We start from the raw sequence: 22,659 nt of genomic DNA, 5'->3' as shown, positions 1-22,659 counted from the left end.
GCTCTCTGAGGAGCAGTCGTCTAGCAGTGCACAGGGAACTGCTGACTCGCTTGCCTAGTGTTATTTGGTTTGGGATCCTGGCTGGTCCCAGTCCCATTTGGGAAAACCGTTGTAGTTGACCCTTCATTCCTGGGTGTAGCCTTGGTGGCAATAAGGTCTGGTGGCTGTGCCTTAGCGCAGTTTGCTCTTTCAGGCCCGTGGCAGTTGGTGCCATCAGGTGCCTGAGAGGTGGAGCCGATTGGGGGCGGGGTATCGATACCGGTGCCGTTGCCCTCCTGAGATCGCTTGCTCTCCAGCTCGTGTGTATTGGCTGTTTGTGGCCACACTCCATGGTGCATAACTCTGGTCCCAGGGACGCAGGCTACAGCATTGGTTGGCTCGCTTCACCTGTGTGCTTCCGATGGGTGTTTGCCTGCTGCATTGACTGTATGCAGTTGAAATCCTACATTGCACAACGTTTCATTACTTATTGTAAATAACCTGTAACTCCGATCGCAATCGCGCAACTTTTCCTTGCTTATTGCATATACACAACTCTGATCATCAATTACACATTTTACATCTAACTCACAGTTGCTATTACATTGATTGAGACGGTGGAACTGTCCCTTTAAGTGTGGTGAGTTGTGGGCCTCCTTTAAGAGAGCCTTGCTATCTTTACCCCAATCCTCTTCTCCATTTGGTGCCACGTGTTGCTCCATCAGCGCTGCACCTCGTGGTCTGGCCACCACCATATTTTTCTCCAGCACCTCACCTCGTGGTTTGGGCACCATCTTTTTTCCATCCACGATGTCGACTGTGATGATCCTCTTCAACCCGGGTTCTGCCACCGAAGCTGGGAAGTCGCCTCTGGGTCTGATTTTCTTCCTCCGGAGTCTTGCCACTGGAACCTGGAAGGTGTGATCAGGGTGTCTTAGCTGGATCATCTCCACGCAGTCGTGCTGGGCGGTCTGTGCCTCGGTTGCTGTGCTGGTCTGCTCTCTGGTACCGGATCCAACCTCAGGTGAGGGCTTGCTTTGCCTCTGAGCACGGGGGACGTCGATCGCTGGAGGGATGAAATCTTCCCAGCTCCAATGGATCTCCTCCATCCACCTTCTTCCGAGTAGTATTGGTCCATCACCTGCAACAATCCACAGGGTTAACTTGTGCTCCGCGCCATCATGGAGTACCTTTACATGGGATAAGTTCATTGGTATAGATGCACAGCTTTGCCTGAACCGGGACCAACTTGGGTCGTTCAGCCTGATTGTCCCATAGCCTGTCAAAGGCTTCTTGATTCATTACTGACTGGCTCGCCCCCATGTCCACTTCCATGAATGACTGGAACGCCATTTATCTCGACTTACATCCTCAATGGAGAACATTCGGTGGTGCAGGTAAACATGCTATATACCTCGGCGTGGGGCTGAGCTGCCTCTCTGACTATCGCTTCATAATCCACACCGGACTCATGGCCCTCTGCAGCTCTTCATCAACACAGTGAGTCATATCGCTTTTACACATTTGCTGGAGGTGGCCCTTTGTGTTGCAGTCTTTACATACATAGTCTTTAAAACGGCACTGGTGAGCCCTGTGATTCCCACCGCAACGTCAGCATGGTGCTACTCGATTAGCCCCCCTCGGCGATCTCTGAGTTAAGGGACTCGGGGACCTGTTTTCTCTCCCCTGAGAAGATTCACATTCTATAGTCCAGCCTCTAAAAGGTGCCATTCTGTGCACAGTACTTGCCGAGTTTGAATCCTGAGTCATCCGCCCAGAGCCGCAGATCGAGGTCATGAATGCCTGGCTCACGGAGATGGCCTTCTGCAGTGTGACTGTGGTATCCGCAGATAGTAGCTTATAAAGAAGGCCCTCATGGCCGATTCCGATGACAAAGATATCCCGCAGCGCTTCGGTGAGGTGGTCGCAGAAATCATATGGTGCCGCCAGCCTCCTGAGGTCTGCAGCATATTTCGTGATCTCCTGGACTTCGGGCCGTCGGTGTGTATAAAACCAGTGTCTGGCTGTGAGGATGCTCTCTTTGGTCTTGAGTTGTTCTTGGATCAGCGTTACAAGCTCCTCGTATGTCTTGGTCATTGTCTTCGCTGGTGTCAGCAAGTCCCTGACGAGGCCGTAGACGGTGGGCCCACAACTGGTTAGCAGGATAGCTCTGCGCTTATCAGCCAGTGTGACCGGATTATCGTTTGCCAGGTCGTTTGCTGTTAAGAAATGGCCGAGCCTCGCCACAGAGGCTTCCCAATCATCACCATCGGCGAACTGCTGCAACATACCAAAGTTAGCCACTTTCGCATGAAGGTCCATAATCTCGTTGCCAATTGTTATGTCTTCAGATGCTCTAATAATAATTCCACGAGACAATGTGTTGTGCTTGAACTGCAGTGACCTTAGTCCATTTAATGTAACTCCAGAGTGAGGATCACACATGGTGGCCTGCCTTTTATACTAGGCCTGGCACACCTGTACAGGTAACTTACAAGTCTCCCACTGCAGTGCCCTCTGGTGGCACACCTTGTAATAATACAAGCAGTAGCCATGTAGGATACATGACAGGAATCATTCAATCATTCATCACATCAAACTCGATACAAATTCAGGTCCTAGAAGTGAAAGGACAGATTTCTAACTGGCTGCATCAACCACTTAGCCCACCTCAAATGTTAATTTTATTATGAGCAAAACTCTCTTGGCATTGCTCATAGTGAGTCAGGGAAATGGTGGGGAAGACTTTCAACTGAGGAGCATAAGGCCCACACTATAAAGAACCCTCCCAATTTTCATTCCATTGAAATCAAAAATCAGGCGGGTTCTATAACGGATGGGTGATCCACTCCGCCAGATTATCACCCAGGTGGTGAAGGCAAAAATCTGCATCTGTTTGAGAGGCAGACAAAACAGGTTGAGAACCAACCGTGTTCCCTCTGGAGCAATTAAGAATAACAAGCGTTATCTGTGTCACTCATTGCTTTAATTGTACTGGGATTATTACAGCATTACAAACTCCAGAATTTTTATATATTATTAGTGGATCTCCCATGAAGTTCCACAAGGGAAGTCCTGACCAACTCTGGTGAATCGGAGTTAGAGGGCAAGGGATATTTGGGCCAATGCTTGCAAATATAATTCAGTCCCCGTTTTACTGTCACATATTATTTTGTTATTTTTACATTACCATTATAAATTCCAATGATTGCATTTATAATGGTGAATAGAGCGGCAATGTAGGAAATCATTGAAGGACAGAACGTGAAGGAGGCAATCAATGGATAAAAATTTGTATTATTGATTAGTAGAGGATAATCAGGGACAAATAAAAAGAGCATATAGGATAAGACTTACTTACTCTGCCAGTAACTCTATCATTGTTTTTGTTAAATTAATTATTGGGATATGAACATTGCTAGCAAGTCCATAATGGCTCTAGCAAAGGTGGAGGTGGGCCTTCTTCTTGAACTGCTGCAGTTTATATGGGGTAAGTACTTTCATAGTGCTGTTAGGTAGGAGGTTCCAGGATTTTGACCAAGCGACGGTGAAAGAATAGTGATATATATTCAAGTCAGAATGGTGAGTGTCTTGAAAAGGAACTTGCATGTGATGGTGTTCCCATGCACCTACTGCCCTTGTCCTTCTAAGTAGTGGAGGTCACAGTTTTGGGAGGTGATGTCGAAGAAGCCTTGGTGAGTTGCTGCAGGGTATCTTGTAGATGGTACAGACTGAAGCCATTGAACACCACTGGTAGAGGGAATGGGTGTTTAAGGTGGCGGAAGGGCTGCCAATCAAGAGGACTGCTTTGCCCTGGGTGGTGTCGTGCTTCTTGTTAACATAGAAACATAGAAACATAGAAAATAGGTGCAGGAGTAGGCCATTCGGCCCTTCTAGCCTGCACCGCCATTCAATGAGTTCATGGCTGAACATGCAACTTCAGTACCCTATTCCTGCTTTCTCACCATACCCCTTGATCCCCCTAGTAGTAAGGACTTCATCTAACTCCTTTTTGAATATATTTAGTGAATTGGCCTCAACAACTTTCTGTGGTAGAGAATTCCACAGGTTCACCACTCTCTGGGTGAAGAAATTCCTCCTCATCTCGGTCCTAAATGGCTTACCCCTTATCCTTAGACTGTGTCCCCTGGTTCTGGACTTCCCCAACATTGGGAACATTCTTCCTGCATCTAACCTGTCTAACCCCATCAGAATTTTAAACGTTTCTATGAGGTCCCCTCTCATTCTTCTGAACTTCAGTGAATACAAGCCCAGTTGATCCAGTCTTTCTTGATAGGTCAGTCCCGCCATCCCGGGAATCAGTCTGGTGAACCTTCGCTGCACTCCCCCAATAGCAAGAATGTCCTTCCTCAGGTTAGGAGACCAAAACTGTACACAATACTCCAGGTGTGGCCTCACCAAGGCCCTGTACAACTGTAGCAATACCTCCCTGCCCCTGTACTCAAATCCCCTCGCTATGAAGGCCAACATGCTATTTGCTTTCTTAACCGCCTGCTGTACCTGCATGCCAACCTTCAATGACTGATGTACCATGACACCCAGGTCTCTTTGCACCTCCCCTTTTCCTAATCTGTCACCATTCAGATAATAGTCTGTCTCTCTGTTTTTATCACCAAAGTGCACCCATCCAGGAAAGTGGAGAGTATTCCATCACACTCCTGACTTGTGTCTTGTAAGTGATGGAGCAGGATTGGGACCTCAACTATTTACAATTTATATTGATGATTTGGATGAAGGGACTGAGTGTAATGTAGCCAAGTTTGTTGATGATACAAAGATGTGTGGGAAAGCAAATTGTGAGGAGGACACAAAGAATCTGCAAAGGGATATAGACAGACTAAATGAGTGGGCAAAAATTTGGCAGATGGAGTACAATGTGGGAAAATGTGAGGTTATCCACTTTGGCAGAAAAAATAGAAAAGCAAATTATAATTTAAATGAAGAAAAAATGCATGGTGCTGCAGTACAGATGGACCTGGGGGTCCTTATGCATGAGACACAAAAAGTTAGTATGCAGGTACAGCAAGTAATCAGGAAGGCAAATGGAATGTTGGCCTTTATTGCAAGGGAGATAGAGTATAAAAGCAGAGAAGTCCTGCTACAACTCTACAGGGTATTGGTGAGGCCACACCTAGAGTACTGCATACAGTTTTGGTCTCCGTATTTAAGGAAGGATATACTTGCATTGGAGGCTGTTCAGAGAAGGTTCACTAGATTGATTCCGGAGATTAGGGGGTTGACTTATGAAGATAGGTTGAGTAGGTTGGGCCTATACTCATTGGAGTTCAGAAGAATGAGAGGTGATCTTATCGAAACGTATAAGATAATGAGGGAGCTTGACAAGGTGGATGCAGAGAGGATATTTCCACTGATAGGGGAAACTAAAACTAGGGAGCATAATCTCAGGATAAGTGGTCGTCCATTTAAAACTGAGATGAGGAGAAATTTCTTCTCTCAGCGAGTTGTAAATCTATGGAATTCTCTGCCCCAGAGAGCTGTGGAGGCTGGGTCATTGAATATATTTAAGGCGGAGATAGACAGATTTTTGAGCAATAAGGGAATAAAAGGTTATGGGGAGCGGCCAGGAAAGTGGAGCTGAGTCCATGATCAGATCAGCCATGATCTTATTAAATGGCGGAGCAGGCTCGAGGGGCCAGGTGGCCTACTCCTGCTCCTATTTCTTATGTTCTTATGTTCAAATGAGCTGGGTGGGCTTAACAAGCACAGTCAGAGGAAAATCATTTTCCACAGCAGGCTGAAGCCAGCAGCGAAGCCAGGACCCGCCACCGACGTCGCCCACCACGGACCCACCGAGGTTGGTAAAATCCAGCCCCTCGTCTTTGCTGTGTCCAGTCCACTCAGCCGTTTTTTGATGTCACGTGGAGTGAATCGAAATGGCTGAAAACCACCATCTGTGATACAGGAAGAAGCCAAGTAGGATTATCCACTCGGCACTCCTGGCTGAAGATGGTTGCAAATGTTCCAGCCTTGTCTTTCGCACACATGTGCTGAGCTTGTTGGTGGACTTGAATCAGTGAATCAAATAAAAACAGTGCTCCTGAACTGCAGGAGTCAAGATGTGTTACTTGGTGCTTCTACAGTGGAGCCTTGCCTGCCAGCCGCACATAGTGGAAATCATGGATATTCAGTGCTCAAATTTGTGATTATGCAGCAACAGTGGGCGAGGCTTCCGTCAACAATATTGATTTGTAAAATGCCCATCACAAATTAACTACCAGCGATGTGCAACACTGAGGCAGGATATCAAGCATTGAGATTGCAACTAACCAAATGAGCTTGGTATATCTGAGCATTGGTCAGGTCTGAGAATCAAAATTATGCTGAATTGTGAAATTCTGCTGTTAGATTTCTTGTCAGCATTTTACTCTAATTGTTAAACATGAAAAACTTTGGATCCCTCTCCCTCCACTTGGTTAGATTCTACCTACACTTAAAAATATTGAATAGTTTGAGTATTTAGAATTGAAATGTTAAATTGTTTTTTGTTGTTGTTACAGAACAAGTTAACTGAGCTGGAGATTTTAGCTCTCATCATAGCGACCCTGAGCCATGACCTGGACCACAGAGGGGTGAACAATGCTTTCATACAGAGGTATGGGCCTTTTAAATGTTGTGAGCATGACATATTGCAGATAGTGATTATTGGATACTGATGTTATTACTGTACTGTGCTGGGTTGGTGCTCTGGTGCACTGTACCTCAGAGTGGTTTTCAAATAGCTCTATGACCTTGCTCCTCCCTATCTCTGTAACTTTCTCCAGCCCTATAACCCTCCAAGTTCTCTGTTCTCCTCCTTATTTGGCCTTTTGCGCATTCCCGATTTTCATCGCTCTATCATTGGCCGCCGTGCTGTGCTATGTGGGAAGTCAGGGACACTTCCAGTGTCCCTGACTACTATGTGTGCAGGAAGTGTGTCCAGCTGCAGCTCCTGACAGACCGCATAATGGCACTGGAGCTGCGGATGGACTCACTCTGGAGCATGCGCGATGCTGAGAATGTTGTGGATAGCGCATTTAGTGAGTTGGTCACACCGCAGGTAAGGGTTAGGACAGATAGTGAATGGGTGACCAAGAGACAAGGCAAAAGCAGGAAGGTGATGCATGAGTCCCCTGCAGTCATCTCCCTCCAAAACAGATATACCGTTTTGGAGACTGTTGGGAGAGATGACTTACCAGGAGAAGGCACCAGCAGCCAGGATCATGGCACCATGGGTGGCTCTGCTGCACAGAAGGGCGGGAAAAAGAGTGGGAGAGCTATAGTGATAGGAGACTCTATTGCAAGGGGAATATATAGGAGTTTCTGCAGTCGCAACCAAGACTCCAGGATGGTATGTTGCCTCCCTGGTGCAAGGGTCAAGGATGTCTCGGATTGGCTGCAGAGCATTCTGGAGAGGGAGGGTGAACAGCCAGTTGTCATGGTACATGTAGGTACCAACGCTATAGGTAAGAAGCGGGAAGAGGTCCTTCAAGCTGAATTTAGGGAGCTAGGAATTAAATTAAAAAGTAGGACCTCAAAGGTCGTAATCTCTGGATTGCTACCAGTGCCACGTGCTAATCAGAGTAGAGGGAGCAGGATAGTTAGAATAAATACGTGGCTTGAGCAGTGGTGCAAGAGGGAGGGATTCAAATTCCTGGGACATTGGAACCAGTTCTGGGGGAAGTGGAACCTGTACAAAAGGGATGGTTTGCACTTGGGCAGGACTGGAACTGATGTCCTGGGGGTAACCTTTGCTCATGCGGTTCGGGAATGTTTAAACTAATATGACAGGGGGATGGGAACCTATGCAGCGAGACAGGGCGAAGTAATATGGAGTCAGAAACAGATGGTAGAAAGGTAAAAAGCAATAGTGGAAGGCCGAGTAAATAAAGTCAAGAAACAAAAAGGGCCACACTACATCATAATTCTAAAAGGACAAAGGGTGTTAAAAAAACAAGCCTGAAGGCTTTGTGACTTAATGTAAGGAGTATCATAATAAGGTGGATGAATTAACTGTGCAAATAGATGTTAACAGATATGATGTGATTGGGATTACAGAGACGTGGCTCCAGGATGATCAGGGCTGGGAACTCAACATCCAAGGGTGTTCAACATTCAGGAAGGATAGAATAAAAGGAAAAGGAGGTGGGGTAGCATTGCTGGTTAAAGAGGAGATTAATGCAATAGTTAGGAAGGACATTAGCTTGGATGATGTGGAATCTATATGGGTAGAGCTGCAGAACACCAAAGGGCAAAAAACATTAGTGGGAGTTGTGTACAGACTTCCAAACAGTAGTGGTGATGTTGGGGAGGGCATCAAACAGGAAATTAGGGGTGCATGCAATAAAGGTGCAGCAGTTATCATGGGTGACTTTAATATGCACATAGATTGGGCTAACCAAACTGGAAACAATACGGTGGAGGAGGATTTCCTGGAGTGCATAAGGGATGGTTTTCTGGACCAATATGTCGAGGAACCAACGAGGGGGGAGGCCATCTTCGACTGGGTGTTGTGTAATGAGGGAGGATTAATTAGCAATCTCGTTGTGCGAGGCCCCTTGGGGAAGAGTGACCATAATATGGTGGAATTCTACATTAGGATGGAGAATGAAACAGTTAATTCAGAGACCATGGTCCAGAACTTAAAGAAGAGTAACTTTGAAGGTATGAGGCATGATTTGGCTAGGATAGATTGGCGAATGATACTTAAGGGGTTGACAGTGGATGGGCAATGGCAGACATTTAGAGACCGCATGGATGAACTACAACAATTGTACATCCCTGTCTGGCGTAAAAATAAAAAAGGGAAGGTGGCTCAACCGTGGCTATCAAGGGAAATCAGGGATAGTATTAAAGCCAAGGAAGTGGCATACAAATTGGCCAGAAATAGCAATGAACCCGGGGACTGGGAGAAATTTAGAACTCAGCAGAGGAGGATAAAGGGTTTGATTAGGGCAGGGAAAATAGAGTACGAGAGGAAGCTTGCAGGGAACATTAAAACGGACTGCAAAAGCTTCTATAGATATGTAAAGAGAAAAAGGTTAGTAAAGACAAACGTAGGTCCCCTGCAGTCAGAATCAAGGGGAAGTCATAACAAGGAACAAAGAAATGGCAGACCAATTGAACAAGTACTTTGGTTCGGTATTCACTAAGGAGGACACAAACAACCTTCCGGATATAAAAGGGGTCAGAGGGTCTCGTAAGAAGGAGGAACTGAGGGAAATCCTTATTAGTCGGGAAATTGTTTTGTGGAAATTGATGGGATTGAAGGCCGATAAATCCCCAGGGCCTGATGGACTGCATCCCAGAGTACTTGAGGAGGTAGCCTTGGAAATAGCGGATGCATTGACAATCATTTTCCAACATTCCATAGACTCTGGATCAGTTCCTATGGAGTGGAGGGTAGCCAATGTAACCCCACTTTTTAAAAAAGGAGGGAGAGAGAAAACAGGGAATTATAGACCGGTCAGCCTGACATTGGTAGTGGGTAAAATGATGGAATCAATTATTAAGGATGTCATAGCAGCGCATTTGGAAAGAGGTGACATGATAGGTCCAAGTCAGCATGGATTTGTGAAAGGGAAATCATGCTTGACAAATCTTCTGGAATTTTTTGAGGATGTTTCCAGTAGAGTGGACAAGGGAGAACCAGTTGATGTAGTGTATTTGGACTTTCAGAAGGCTTTCGACAAGGTCCCACACAAGAGATTAATGTGCAAAGTTAAAGCACATGGGATTGGGGGTAGTGTGCTGACGTGGATTGAGAACTGGTTGGCAGACAGGAAGCAAAGAGTAGGAGTAAATCGGTACTTTTCAGAATGGCAGGCAGTGACTAGTGGGGTACCGCAAGGTTCTGTGCTGGGGCCCCAGCTGTTTACATTGTACATTAATGATTTAGACGAGGTGATTAAATGTATTATCTCCAGATTTGCGGATGACACTAAGTTGGGTGGCAGTGTGAGCTGCGAGGAGGATGCTATGAGGCTGCAGAGTGACTTGGATAGGTTAGGTGAGTGGGCAAATGCATGGCAGATGAAGTATAATGTGGATAAATGTGAGGTTATCCACTTTGGTGGTAAAAACAGAGAGACAGACTATTATCTGAATGGTGACAGATTAGGAAAAGGAGAGGTGCAACGAGACCTGGGTGTCATGGTAAATCAGTCATTGAAGGTTGGCCTGCAGGTACAGCAGGCGGTTAAGAAAGCAAATGGCATGTTGGCTTTCATAGCGAGGGGATTTGAGTACAGGGGCAGGGAGGTGTTACTACAGTTGCACAGGTCCTTGGTGAGGCCACACCTGGAGTATTGTGTACAGTTTTGGTCTCCGAACTTGAGGAAGGACATTCTTGCTATTGAGGGAGTGCAGCGAATATTCACCAGACTGATTCCCGGGATGGCGGGACTGACTTATCAAGAAAGACTGGATCAACTGGGCTTGTATTCACTGGAGTTCAGAAGGATGAGAGCGGATCTCATAGAAACATTTAAAATTCTGACGGGTTTAGACAGGTTAGATGCAGGAAGAATGTTCCCAATGTTGGGGAAGTCCAGAACCAGGGGTCACAGTCTAAGGATAAGGGGTAAGCCATTTAGGACCGAGATGAGGAGCAACTTCTTCACCCAGAGAGTGGTGAACCTGTGGAATTCTCTACCACAGGAAGTTGTTGAGGCCATTTCACTAAATATATTCAAAAAGGAGTTAGATGTAGTCCTTACTACTAGGCGGATCAAGGGGTATGGTGAGAAAGCAGGAATGGGGTCCTGAGGTTGCATGTTCAGCCATGAACTCGTTGAATGGTGGTGCAGGCTCGAAGGGCCGAATAGCCTACTCTTGCACCTATTTTCTATGTTCTGTTTCTATGTGCCTTTTACTGTCTAGGCTCTAAGCTCTGGAATTCCTTACCTAACTCTCTCCATCTCACTGCCTCTCTCTCCTCTTTTAAGACGCTCCTTAAAACCTACCACTTTGACAAAAATTTTCTTAAGACAGAATGCATTTTGTGACTTGCCATGAGCAACAGCACAGATGATGCACAAAATCAATGTTTATTTTTGTAATGTCTGTGAGCTTGTAATGTTTATAGCTCCACACTGTGGATGTGGATGTGGACGTATTGTGTACTGCAAATACAGAGTTCATAATAAACAGAGCCAGGCATGTTCCGGAGGCTTCCAAAAGAGCTGCCTGCCATGTTAGAAGCTGTGTGTCCTGTGCTCTGTGAATATATCACATTTGGCGATGAGATGAGATTTTTCAGATGAATTAAAGCTGAAATTTTATTGGTGAAGAATTCAGCCAGCCGACAGAGAGACTTTGGGAGCTTCTCTGTCTTTGGAAAAAGCTACAAAATCTGAGGTAAAATACAGCACATGGTGTGAACAGCTAGAGATTAAAATGGCAGGTGTAATGGGACATTTGGTGAATATAGACACGACCGGGAATGTTTTAAAGCACATGTGGATCGGCTAGAAATGCATTTCACTGCAAATAACATAATCGAAGTTCCAGAGAATGCATTTCAGAATCAGGCGATATTGGAAGCTGGACCGGAATTGTATGAAACACTGATAAATCTGCTTGTGCCTGACGAGCCAAAGGACACAACGCTTAAAGAGATTTTAATGAAGCTGGAGCAGCACTATAACCCCAAACCATTAGAAATTGCTGAACGCTATCGTTTTGGGATTCGGAATCAAAAGACTGATAAAAGTATCAGTGATTACATTGTAGCATTAAAAAAGCTATCGATTCACTATAATTTCGGAAACTTTCAAAACCGAGCATTACGGGATCGTTTTGCTTATGAGGTGAAAAATGATGCGATCAGAGGGAAGTTATTGACGACACATGACTTGACTTTTGAGATTCCTTGTCAGACAGTGAGGTCGATGGACATGACTGAACAATATTCCTGAGAATTTCATAATAATTACGGTCATCAGTCAACCGAGGTAAATCGCCTACAGATTCAAAGCAAAAGGCGGTGGGAGCCCAAAGTCTCAGAAACTGAAAATTTTAACAGAGCGTCAAAGTTGTGCTATAGCTGCCTGGGACAAAATATTGCTCAAAGTTGTCCATATGTGAAGGCAGAGTGTTTCTTCTGCAGAAAGCTTGGGCATCTTGCAAAGGCATGCCGACTGAAGAGTAAACCAGTTTTAAAAGCTATGCGTCCAGCGTTCAAAGCTATGAGTCCAGCGTTAAAAGCTATGAGTAGAAATCCCCAGAGACTACATAGCATAGAAGAACAAGAACAGGACGAGGAGATGTTAGAGTTACATGTTATCAGGAGCATGAAGTTAACGAACAGCGATTTGGAAAGTATCAAAATCTAAATAGATGTTGCGGGATTCAAGATACCAATGGAAATCGACACGGGTGCATCCGTGAGTGTAGTAGCGGAGTCGCTGTACCTCGACAAATTGTGTGATTAACCATTGGGGAAATCCAAGGTAGAGCTGCGAGACTACCCTGGAGAGAAAATTCCTGTGGTCGATCGTATCACCATACCGGTGAAATATAAGGATCAATTTCAGAACTTGCCTCGAATAGTAGTGAAAGGAGACAAGCCTGCCTTGCTAGGAAGAAATTGGTTGAGATCACTAAAGCTGGATTGGAGTGAGATTTTCTGTGTGGAAGCGAGATTTGCATCAACGGATGATGTTATCAAGAAGTAGCCAAAGATGTTCTGCAAAACGGGCAGTCCGATCCAAGGCTTCAAGGCGAGTGCCAGGGTACAGAAGGACGCTAGATCAGTTTACTACAAGCCACGTTCCATACCATATGCACTCAAGGAGAACGTTGAGCAAGAACTCAAAAGACTAGAGACTGAGAACATCATTTTTAAGATTGTAATTGGGCTACACCAATTGTTGTTGTACCTAAGTCCGATGGTAAGGTAAGATTGTGTGGTGATTATAAAGTAACCATAAACCAGGTTCAAGAGGGTAATGTCCCCAATACATTGCCGAATATAGAACATTTGTTCACATCACTGACAGGGGGTCAGATTTTCTCAAAACTGGATCTTACGAATGCCTACTTACAGCTTGAACTAGATGAGGAGTCCAAGTCATGTTTGACTATAAATACTCATCTAGGCCTGTATCAATTTAATAGGCTACCGTTTGGAGTGTCTTCTGCCCCTGCCATATTCCAAGGGGTGATGAACCAGATTTTGCAAGGTCTTGAAGGGGTAGTATGTTATTTGGATGACATACTAATTTCAGCACCAAATAGGCAAATTCATAATAACATATTGAATGAAGTCCTCAAACGGCTAGAGAAGCACAGAGTACGAGTGTCTGCTCGTAAGTGTGAGTTATTTAAAAACTCAGTGGAGTACTTAGGGTACAGAGTAGACAAAGATGGTTTACATCCAACCATGGAAAAATTGGATGCAATTAGAAATGTACCCACTCCCAGGAATGTCACTGAACTTCGTTCATTCTTGGGTCTTTTGAACTATTATGGGAAGTTCCTACCAAATCTGGCTACAGTATTACATCCACTAAATGACCTATTGAAAAAACAGGTCCATTGGAAGTGGTCAAAAGAATGCGATACAGCATTCAAGGAGTATAAAAGCAAATTGGAAGAGAGCACCATGTTAGTTCACTATGACATATCTAAGGAGATTAAGCTAGCATGTGATGCCTCTCCATATGGAGTGGGGCTGTACTCTCTCATGTATCAAGTAGTGGGGAGGAGAGACCAATTGCTTTTGCTTCACGCACTCTCAGTGTTAGTGAGCGTAATTATGCGCAAATTGAAAGGGAAGCTTTGGCATTAATATTTGGGGTCAAGAAGTTTCGCAAATACTTGTATGGTCGTAAGTTTACCATCGTTACGGACCATAAGCCCCTGACAGCAATCCTACATCCAAAGTCCCCAGTTCCAAACTTATCTGCAGCCCGACTGCAGAGATGGGCTTTGATGTTGTCAGCATCTACTTATGATATTGGATACAGACGATCAGCTGATCACAGTAATGCCGATGCAATGTCTAGATTGCCTTCCCCATCACAAGTTCCGTCTGATAGGGAAGAAGTGTTCTATTTTTCATACATTGATGAACTGCCAGTCATAGTTGAAGAGATTGGTAGAGCAACCAAACGTGACCCAGTGATGTCAAAGGTGTATGATTATACTGTAAATGGATGGCCAAACCAGGTAACAGACAAAGATATTCATCCATTCTTCATTCGAAGGAATGAATTATCAGTCAATAAAGATTGTATCATGTGGGGGTTCAAGAGTGGTTATACCAAATAAATTTAGGTCCAAATTATTAGGAGACCTCCATGACCAGCACCTGGGAATGTGTTTGACCAAGAGTTTTGCACGCAGTTATTTATGGTGGCCAGGTCTTGATAAAGATATAGAGTACATCGTGAGTCAGTGCACGACATGTCAATCGGTAAGCAAGCAACCACCATCAGTATTATTTATTACAGCCATGGAAATGGCCTCCCAGGGTGTGGCAAAGGCTACATATTGATTTTGCTGAGTTAGAAGGACAACAATTGTTCAATGTGATTGATAGCCATTCGAAGTGGGATGAGTGTTTCCAATGTGGAAAATAACAACAAGTAAAACATTGGACATTTTGCGAAGATTATTTTCTTCATTTGGTCTCCCAGAAGAAATTGTTTTGGATAATGGACCACAATTTCATTCAGAAACATTTGCACAGTTCACGAGCAAAAATGGTATGAAACATACCAAGGTTCCACCATACCACCCTGCTTCGAATGGTGCAGCAGAGCGCAATGTACAAATTGTAAAACGTGCCCTCATAAAACAAATGTTTGATCCAAATCCAAGGAAACAAAAGTTGTCATTGGATCCCAAATTGGCTAATTTTTTGATTACGTCTCATAACACTCCTCATACAACTACTGGTAGAACACCAGCAGAGTTGTTTCTCAAAAGATAGCCACGAACCAGATTCTCACTGTTAAACCCAAATTTGGCACAGTTTGTAGAAGAGACATAATTACGACAGAAAGAGAATCATGATCGAGGTAGAGTAAAGGAGAGAAGTGTGAAATTAAACCAGAGGATGAGATTGAAGAACCATCACCATAAATGGTTAAAGTGGTTATTAGGAAGAGTAATGAAGATATGTGGTCCTCGCATATATTTGGTAAAGATGCTTGATAATGGACAGGTTAGGTTTGTTCATATTGATCATATTTTACCTACAGACATGGAAGAAGTTGAAGGTGGGAATGATTCAATTATTTCTGACTCATCAGATAGTTTTGATATACCTGTAGCATATCCTGCATCCAATGTTCTAGACAAAAATCCAAGAGAAAATCAGCATGTAAGTCTGAGTCCGAGTCAGGAAAACAAACAGCCTGAAGTTAGAGAGAGTTCAAATGAAAATCAAAGAAATTCTGTGGAGGAAAACGTTCCTCAGGATGCGTCTCGAACGAGTTTAGATTCGACACCATGTTTGGAAGGTTCTATTCAAGAACGCAGGTATCCTCATCGAAACAGAAAACAAGTGGTTAAGTTAAATTTGTAAATATGGAAAAAATAAGTCTGTATCTTGTGTTATATATAAACATACAAGTTATGTATGATGTTTGTTATAATAACTTCTTCATTAAGGAGGGAGAAGTGTAATGTCTGTGAGCTTGTAATGTTTGTAGCTCCACACTGTGGATGTGGACGTATTGTGTACTGCAACTACAGCAGAGTTAATAATAAACAGAACCAGGCACGTTCCGGATGCTTCCGACAGAGCTGCCTGCCATGTAAGAAGCTGTGTGTGCTGTGCTCAGTGACAATTATCACAATTTTGGTTGTGATCTTGGCAGTTCTGTTCTTTCAGTGTTATAAGCTCGGCCATATTTTTATATGTAACATAGGATATTATGTTCTTAGTAGGCAAAAGTGACATGTGATTAATGCATATCTTTAACTTTACAACAGCAAAGGCTACTTCAACTGTGAAACATCACTTGAAGAAAGAACTTAATTTAAAACATTGTTTGTATCGATTATATTTTCTGTTTGGAAAAGATTAGTGAAACTATTAATATGAAACTCTTCTGTATGATTCTTGTTGTGCAGGAGTGAGCATCCTCTTGCTCAGCTCTACTGTCACTCCACGATGGAACATCATCATTTTGATCAGTGCGTCATGATACTCAACACCCCTGTAAGTGACTGACTGTTTTTGTGTTTCATATTAATTAATAATGTTGATACTCAAATGGTGCAAGGGGCAGAGCTTTGTCTACTTTTGTAAGCATTGCTTTGTTTTTATGAGAATTTGCAAAATCTCTCAAAGGGCTGGATTTTCGGGTCGTTTCCACTCCGTTTTTCACTCCAGAGAGGCGGCAAAGACAGCGGTGAGCTGTTTTGGACGGGCGGTAAGCCTCCAACACCTTGCAGCGATCCTCGGGTCTGGCTTAGAAGTTGCACCCGATGTACAACACCCCTGGTTGTGACGCCGCGTGAGTTTTGATTCTTGCCCGACCCGTTCGCCGCAAAGTGCGCCTTGCACTGACCGCCTGGGAAATCAGGAGGTCCAACGATACCAACAGTGGAGAGGTAAGTAATGGACTCCTAAGGTAAGTGTGAATATTTTTTCTTTTAATACTTTTGTGATTTGTGTTGTGGTGGCATGGGCAATATTTTAGGAATGTTTTTGTGTCCCCCTCCACTCCCCCCCACCCACTTCCCCAGACGTCTCTCAGAGCGCTCCCAGTCCGGCTCTATAGCTCGGGAGTTTCCCATCCTAATGCCCTAAGAGAGATGTACAATGCCTCCTTTAGCGCTGCACCCCCTGATTCAAGGCTCGGCTGCCCAAACTTGCCGCCGAAGACGCAAACTATTTCCGGGTGCCAACTTTCCCGCCCCGCCGCCATTATCGCCCCAAAAACATCAAAGCCGAAAATCCAGCCCATTTTATGGAACACACAAGGGTATTTTACTTTGCAACCTACTTGCCACGTTTGGAGGTCTTAAATATAGAAACAGAGAAACATAGAAAATAGGTGCAGGAGTAGGTCATTCAGTCCTTCCAGCCTGCACCACCATTCAATAAGATCATGGCAGATCATTACCTCAGTACCCCTTTCCTGCTTTCTCTCCATACCCCTTGATCCCTTTAGCTGTAAGGGCCATATCTAACTCCCTTTTGACTGTATTCCAACGAACTGGCATCAACAACTCTCTGCGGTAGAGAATTCCACAGGTTAACAATTCTCTGAGTGAAGAAGTTTCTCCTCATCTCGGTCCTAAATGGCTTACCCATTACCCTTAGACTGTGCCCCCTGGTTCTGCACTTCCCCAACATCGGGAACATTCTTCCTGCATCGAACCTGTCCAGTCCCGTCAGTATTTTATATGTTTCTATGAGATCCCATCTCATTCTTCTAAACTCCAGTGAATACAGGCCAGTCAATCCAATCTCTCCTCATATGTCAGTCCTGCCATCCCAGGAATCAGTCTGGTGAACTTTCGCTGCACTCCCTCAATAGCAAGAATGTCCTTCCTCAGATTAGGAGACCAAAACTGAACACAATATTCCAGGTGAGGCCTCACTAAGACCCTGTACAACTGCAGTAAGACCTCCCTGCTCCTATACTCAAATCCCTTAGCTATGAAGGCCAACATGCCATTTGCCTTCTTCACTGCCTGCTGTACCTGCATGCCAACTTTCAATGACTGATGTACCATGACACCCAGGTCTTGTTGCACCTCCCCCTTTTCCTAATCTGTCACCATTCAGATAATATGCTGCCCTCGTGTTTTTGCCACCAAAGTGGATAACCTCACATTTATCCACATTATGCTACATCTGCCATGCATTTGCCCACTCACCTAACCTGTCCAATTCACCCTGCAGCCACTTAGCATCCTCCTCGCAGCTCACACCGCCACCCAGCTTAGTGTCATCTGCAAACTTGGAGATATTACACTTAATTCCTTCATCTAAATCATTGATGTATAATGTAAATAGCTGGGGCCCCAGGACTGAGCCCTGCGGCACCCCAATAGTCACTGCCTGCCATTCTGAAAAGGATCCGTTTATCCTGACTCTCTGCTTCCTGTCTGCCAACTAGTTCTCTATTCACGTCAATACATTACGCCTGATATCATCTGCTTTAATTTTGCACACCAATCTCTTGTGTGGGACCTTGTCAAAAGCCTTTTGAAAGTCCAAATACACCACATCCACTGGTTCTCCCTTGTCCACTCTACTAGTTACATCCTCAAAAAATTCTAGATGATTTCCCTTTCATAAATCCATGCTGACTTGGACCGATCCTGTCACTGCTTTACAAATGCGCTGCTATTTCATCTTTAATAATTGATTCCAACATTTACCCCACAACCGATATAGAAACATATAAAATAGGTGCAGGAGTAGGCCATTCGGCCCTTCGAGCCTGCACCACCATTCAATAAGATCATGGCTGATCATTCACCTCAGTACCTCTTTCCTGCTTTCTCGCCATACCCCTTGATCCCTTTAGCCGTAAGGTCCATATCTAACTCCCTCTTGAATATATCCAATGAACTGGCATCAACAACTCTCTGCGGTAGGGAATTCCACAGGTTAACAACTCTCTGAGTGAAGAAGTTTCTCCTCATCTCAGTCCTAAATGGCTTACCCCTTATCCTTAGACTATGTCCCCTGGTTCTGGACTTCTCCAACATCGGGAACATTCTTCCTGCATCTAATCTGTCCAGTCCCGTCAGAATTTAATATGTTTTTAGGAGATTCCCTCTCATCCTTCTAAACTCCAGTGAATTCAGGCCCAGTCGATCCAGTCTCTCCTCATATGTCAGTCCTGCCATCCCGGGAATCAGTCTGGTGAACCTTCACAGCACTCTCTCAATAGTAAGAACGTCCTTCCTCAGATTAGGAGACCAAAACTGAACACAATATTCCAGGTAAGGCCTCACTAAGATCCTGTACAACTGCAGTAAGACCTCCCTGCTCCTATGCTCAAATCCCCTCGCTATGAAGGCCAATATACCATTTGCCTTCTTCACCGCCTGTTGTACCTGCATGCCAACTTTCAATGACTGATATAACATGACACCCAGGTCTCGTTGCACCTCCCCTTTTCCTAATCTGCCACCATTCAGATAATATTCTGCCTTTGTGTTTTTGCCACCAAAGTGGATAGTCTCACATTTATCCACATTATACTGCATCTGCCACGCATTTGCCCACTCACCTAACCTGTCCAAGTCACCCTGCAGCCTTTTAGCGTCCTCCTCACAGCTCACACTGCCACCCAGCTTAGTGTCATCTGCAAACTTGGAGATATTACACTCAATTCCCTCATCCAAATCATTAATGTATATTGTAAATAGCTGGGGTCCCAACACTGAGCCCTGCAGCACCCCACTAGTCACTGCCTGCCATTCTGAAAAGGACCCGTTTATCCCGACTCTCTGCTTCCTGTCTGCCAACCAATACTCTATCCAAGTCAGTACATTTGGCTAACCGGTCTATAATTCCCTGTTTTCTCTCTCCCTTCTTTCTTAAAAAGTAGTGTCACAGTCGCTACCCTCCAGTCCATAGGAACTGATCCAGAGTCGATAGACTGCTGAAAATGATCACCAATGCATCCACTAATTCTAGGGTCACTTCCTTAAGTACTCTGGAATGCAGACTATCAGGCCCTGGGGATTTATCGGCCTTCAATCCCATCAATTTCCCTAATACAATTTCCTGACTAATAAGGATTTCCTTCAGTTCCACCTTCTCACTAGACCATCTGTCCTCTAGTATTTCCGGAGGGTTATTTGTGTCTTCCTTCGTGAAGACAGAACCAAAGTATTTGTTCAATTGGTTTGCCATTTCTTTGTTCCCCATTATAAATTCACCTGATTCTGACTGTGAGGGATCTACGTTTGTCTTCACTAATCTTTTTCTCTTCATATATCTATAGAAGCTTTTGCAGTCAGTTTTTATGTTCTCAGCAAGCTTCCTCTCATACTCTATTTTCCCCCTCCTAATTCAACTCTTTGTCCTCCTCTGCTGAATTCTAAATTTCTCCCAGTCCTCAGGTTTGCTGCATTTTCTGGCAAATGTATATGCCTCTTCCTTGGATTCAACACTATCCTTAATTTCATTTGTTAGCCACGGTTGAGCCACCTTCCTCATTTTATTTTTACTCCAGACCGGGATGTACAATTGTTGAAGTTCATCCATGTGATCTTTAAATGTTTGCCATTGCCTATCCACCGTCAATCCTTTAAGTATCATTCGCCAGCCTATTCTAGCCAGTTCACGTCTCATACCATCGTAGTTACCTTTCCCTTAGTTCAGGACCCTAGTCTCTGAATTAACTGTGTTACTCTCCATCTTAATAAAGAATTCTACCATATTATGGTCACTCTTTCCCAAGGTGCCTCGCACAACAAGATTGTTAATTAGTCCTTTCTCATTACAAATCACCCAGTCTAGGATGGCCAGCTCTCTAGTTGGTTCCTCGACGTATTGGTCTAGAAAACCATCCCTAATACACTCCAGGAAATCCTCCTCCACCGTATTGCTACTAGTTTGGTCTTCTGCATTATTTTAAGCAAGTTTGAGTTTGACACTGGCTATAAATTTGGCTAAAATGTTTTAACTGCCATTTTCCTTGCCCAGTATAAACTTCACACAACAAAATGTTTTTATTCTTTACACTTAAAACAAAAAAAAATAGTGGAAAGTATAGAAATTGTGTTAGAATACTTCTTGAAATTGGGCAAGGGGACCTTTCCAAATAATGTTTGCTCACGTACGGGGTCCTTTTCAATGTCAGGATTTAAAAAAAATATTGTGCAGAGGAAAAAAATTGAGTACAACTTGTATGGCAAAAACACAACCAAATCAGTCAGTCAATGTAATTATTTCAAAAACATTGTTCTAAATGTTTTTAAGTCATGCCTCAACATTGTGAGTCTTACTGATTCTAGGAGATAAACTTGAAGAGTTAAAACTAACATTGATTCTTAAATTTGAATGATCCATCCTTTATACCTGACACAGTCATAGAAATTTTGAAACAAAATTATGCCAATCGCTTCCATTTTGTGTGATGTTGACCTGACAACATACATATTACATCTTGGTGTATCTGACAATCTAGAGATGTTGATCAGCCCAGTTTTAATTTTGAGCATCCTTCTATACACTTCCATTACATAGGATTACATAGTTTATACAGCACAGAAACAGGACATTTGGCTCAACCAGTCCATGCCGGAGTTTATGTTCCACTCGAGTCTCCTCCCGTCTTTCCTCATCTAACTCTATCAGCATAACCCTCTATTCCCTTCTCCCTCATGTCGCGAGTTCCACATTCTCACCATTTGCTGAGTAAAGACGCTTCTTCTGAATTCCCTATTGGATTTCTTGACGACTATGTTATATTGATGGCTTCTAGTTATAATCTTCCCCACAAGTGGAAGCACTTTCTCTATCTACTCTATCAAAATCTTTCATAATTTTAAAGACTTCTATTAGGTCACCCTTCAGCCTTTGCTTTTAAAGAGAAAAGAGACCCAGCCTGTTCATCCTTTTCTGATAAATATACCCTTGCATTTCTGGTATGATCCTTGGTATATTGCAACCAAAATTGTATGCAGTACTCCAAGTGGTCTAACCAAAGATCAATACCAGTTTAGCATAACTTCACTACTTTTCAATTCTATCCCTCTAGAAATAAACCCTAGTGTCTGGTTTGCTTTTTTAGGGCCCTGTGGTGGTTGACAAAAAGATTTCATTAACCAGTGTTTGTCAAACATATCTAAAATATAATAATAGTTAGTTGTTCAGCATAACAAATAATGGGTTAGCATTAATCTATTGTTAAATGGTACGATTTATGATGTGCTGTTTCCATTTGGTGAATAAATGTTGTTGTCACAGTTTGATGAAGGCTGATAGCTGTTGTAGTTGGGCATTAATCAGTGTCCAAGTTTCAATACCATCAGTTATTATTAATTATTATGCCAGAGCTATTATCTTGAATTGTAGCTCCTAACTAAAGTAAGCATAAAAAGTATGGATTATCATTGTTGATCAAAAACGTATAAATTTGTTGAATCCATTAAGGCGATATCTAGGGAATCATTCATATTGCATGATTTTACATGGAGAATTAAATTTACCATGATATACAGTTTTAGGCAGCTTACTGAACATCAAACAATTCTTTTTTTTCCTCCAGGGAAACCAAATTCTGAGTGGCCTTTCCCTGGATGAGTATAAAACGACCCTGAAAATGATTGAGCAGGCCATTCTAGCCACAGACCTAGCAATCTACATGAAGTAAGTATTGGGAACAGACATTGGCAGTTCAGAAGTTCAATCTTCACATTTTAAAACTATTTGAAGTGCTGAATCTTCAAATTGCAAAATTTCTACACATGTTACACATAACACAAAAGAAGAATTGGAGTAGTTTGTATCTTACACTGACAATTTTAGCTATGAGGAAAGGTTGGATAGGCTGGGGAACAGAGGAAGCTGAGGGGAGACTTAATTGAGGTGTATAAAATTATGAAGGTCCTAGACAGAGTGGACAGAAAGGACCTATTTCTCTTAGCAGAAAGGTCAATAATCAGGGAGCATAGATTTAAAGTAATTGTTAAAAGGATTAGAGGGGAGTTAAGGAGAATGTTTTTCAC

General features: G+C 43.5%; 1 protein-coding gene across 2 annotated transcripts in view; it reads left to right on the top strand.

Moving 5' to 3' along the window:
* Positions 1-22,659, top strand: part of pde5ab (phosphodiesterase 5A, cGMP-specific, b) — a 192,232-nt gene that overhangs the window by 142,308 nt on the left and 27,265 nt on the right. For both annotated transcript variants that reach the window (XM_070871121.1, XM_070871128.1), the window contains 3 exons: positions 6,519-6,613; positions 16,084-16,171; positions 22,200-22,300. In XM_070871121.1, the coding sequence (XP_070727222.1) occupies positions 6,519-6,613; positions 16,084-16,171; positions 22,200-22,300 (284 nt within the window). The remainder of the gene's footprint in view (positions 1-6,518; positions 6,614-16,083; positions 16,172-22,199; positions 22,301-22,659) is intronic.

Source organism: Pristiophorus japonicus, chromosome 2 (genome assembly GCF_044704955.1).
Source record: "Pristiophorus japonicus isolate sPriJap1 chromosome 2, sPriJap1.hap1, whole genome shotgun sequence".
Taxonomy (NCBI): domain Eukaryota; kingdom Metazoa; phylum Chordata; class Chondrichthyes; family Pristiophoridae; genus Pristiophorus; species Pristiophorus japonicus.
This window is presented reverse-complemented; position numbering and strand designations above follow the sequence as displayed.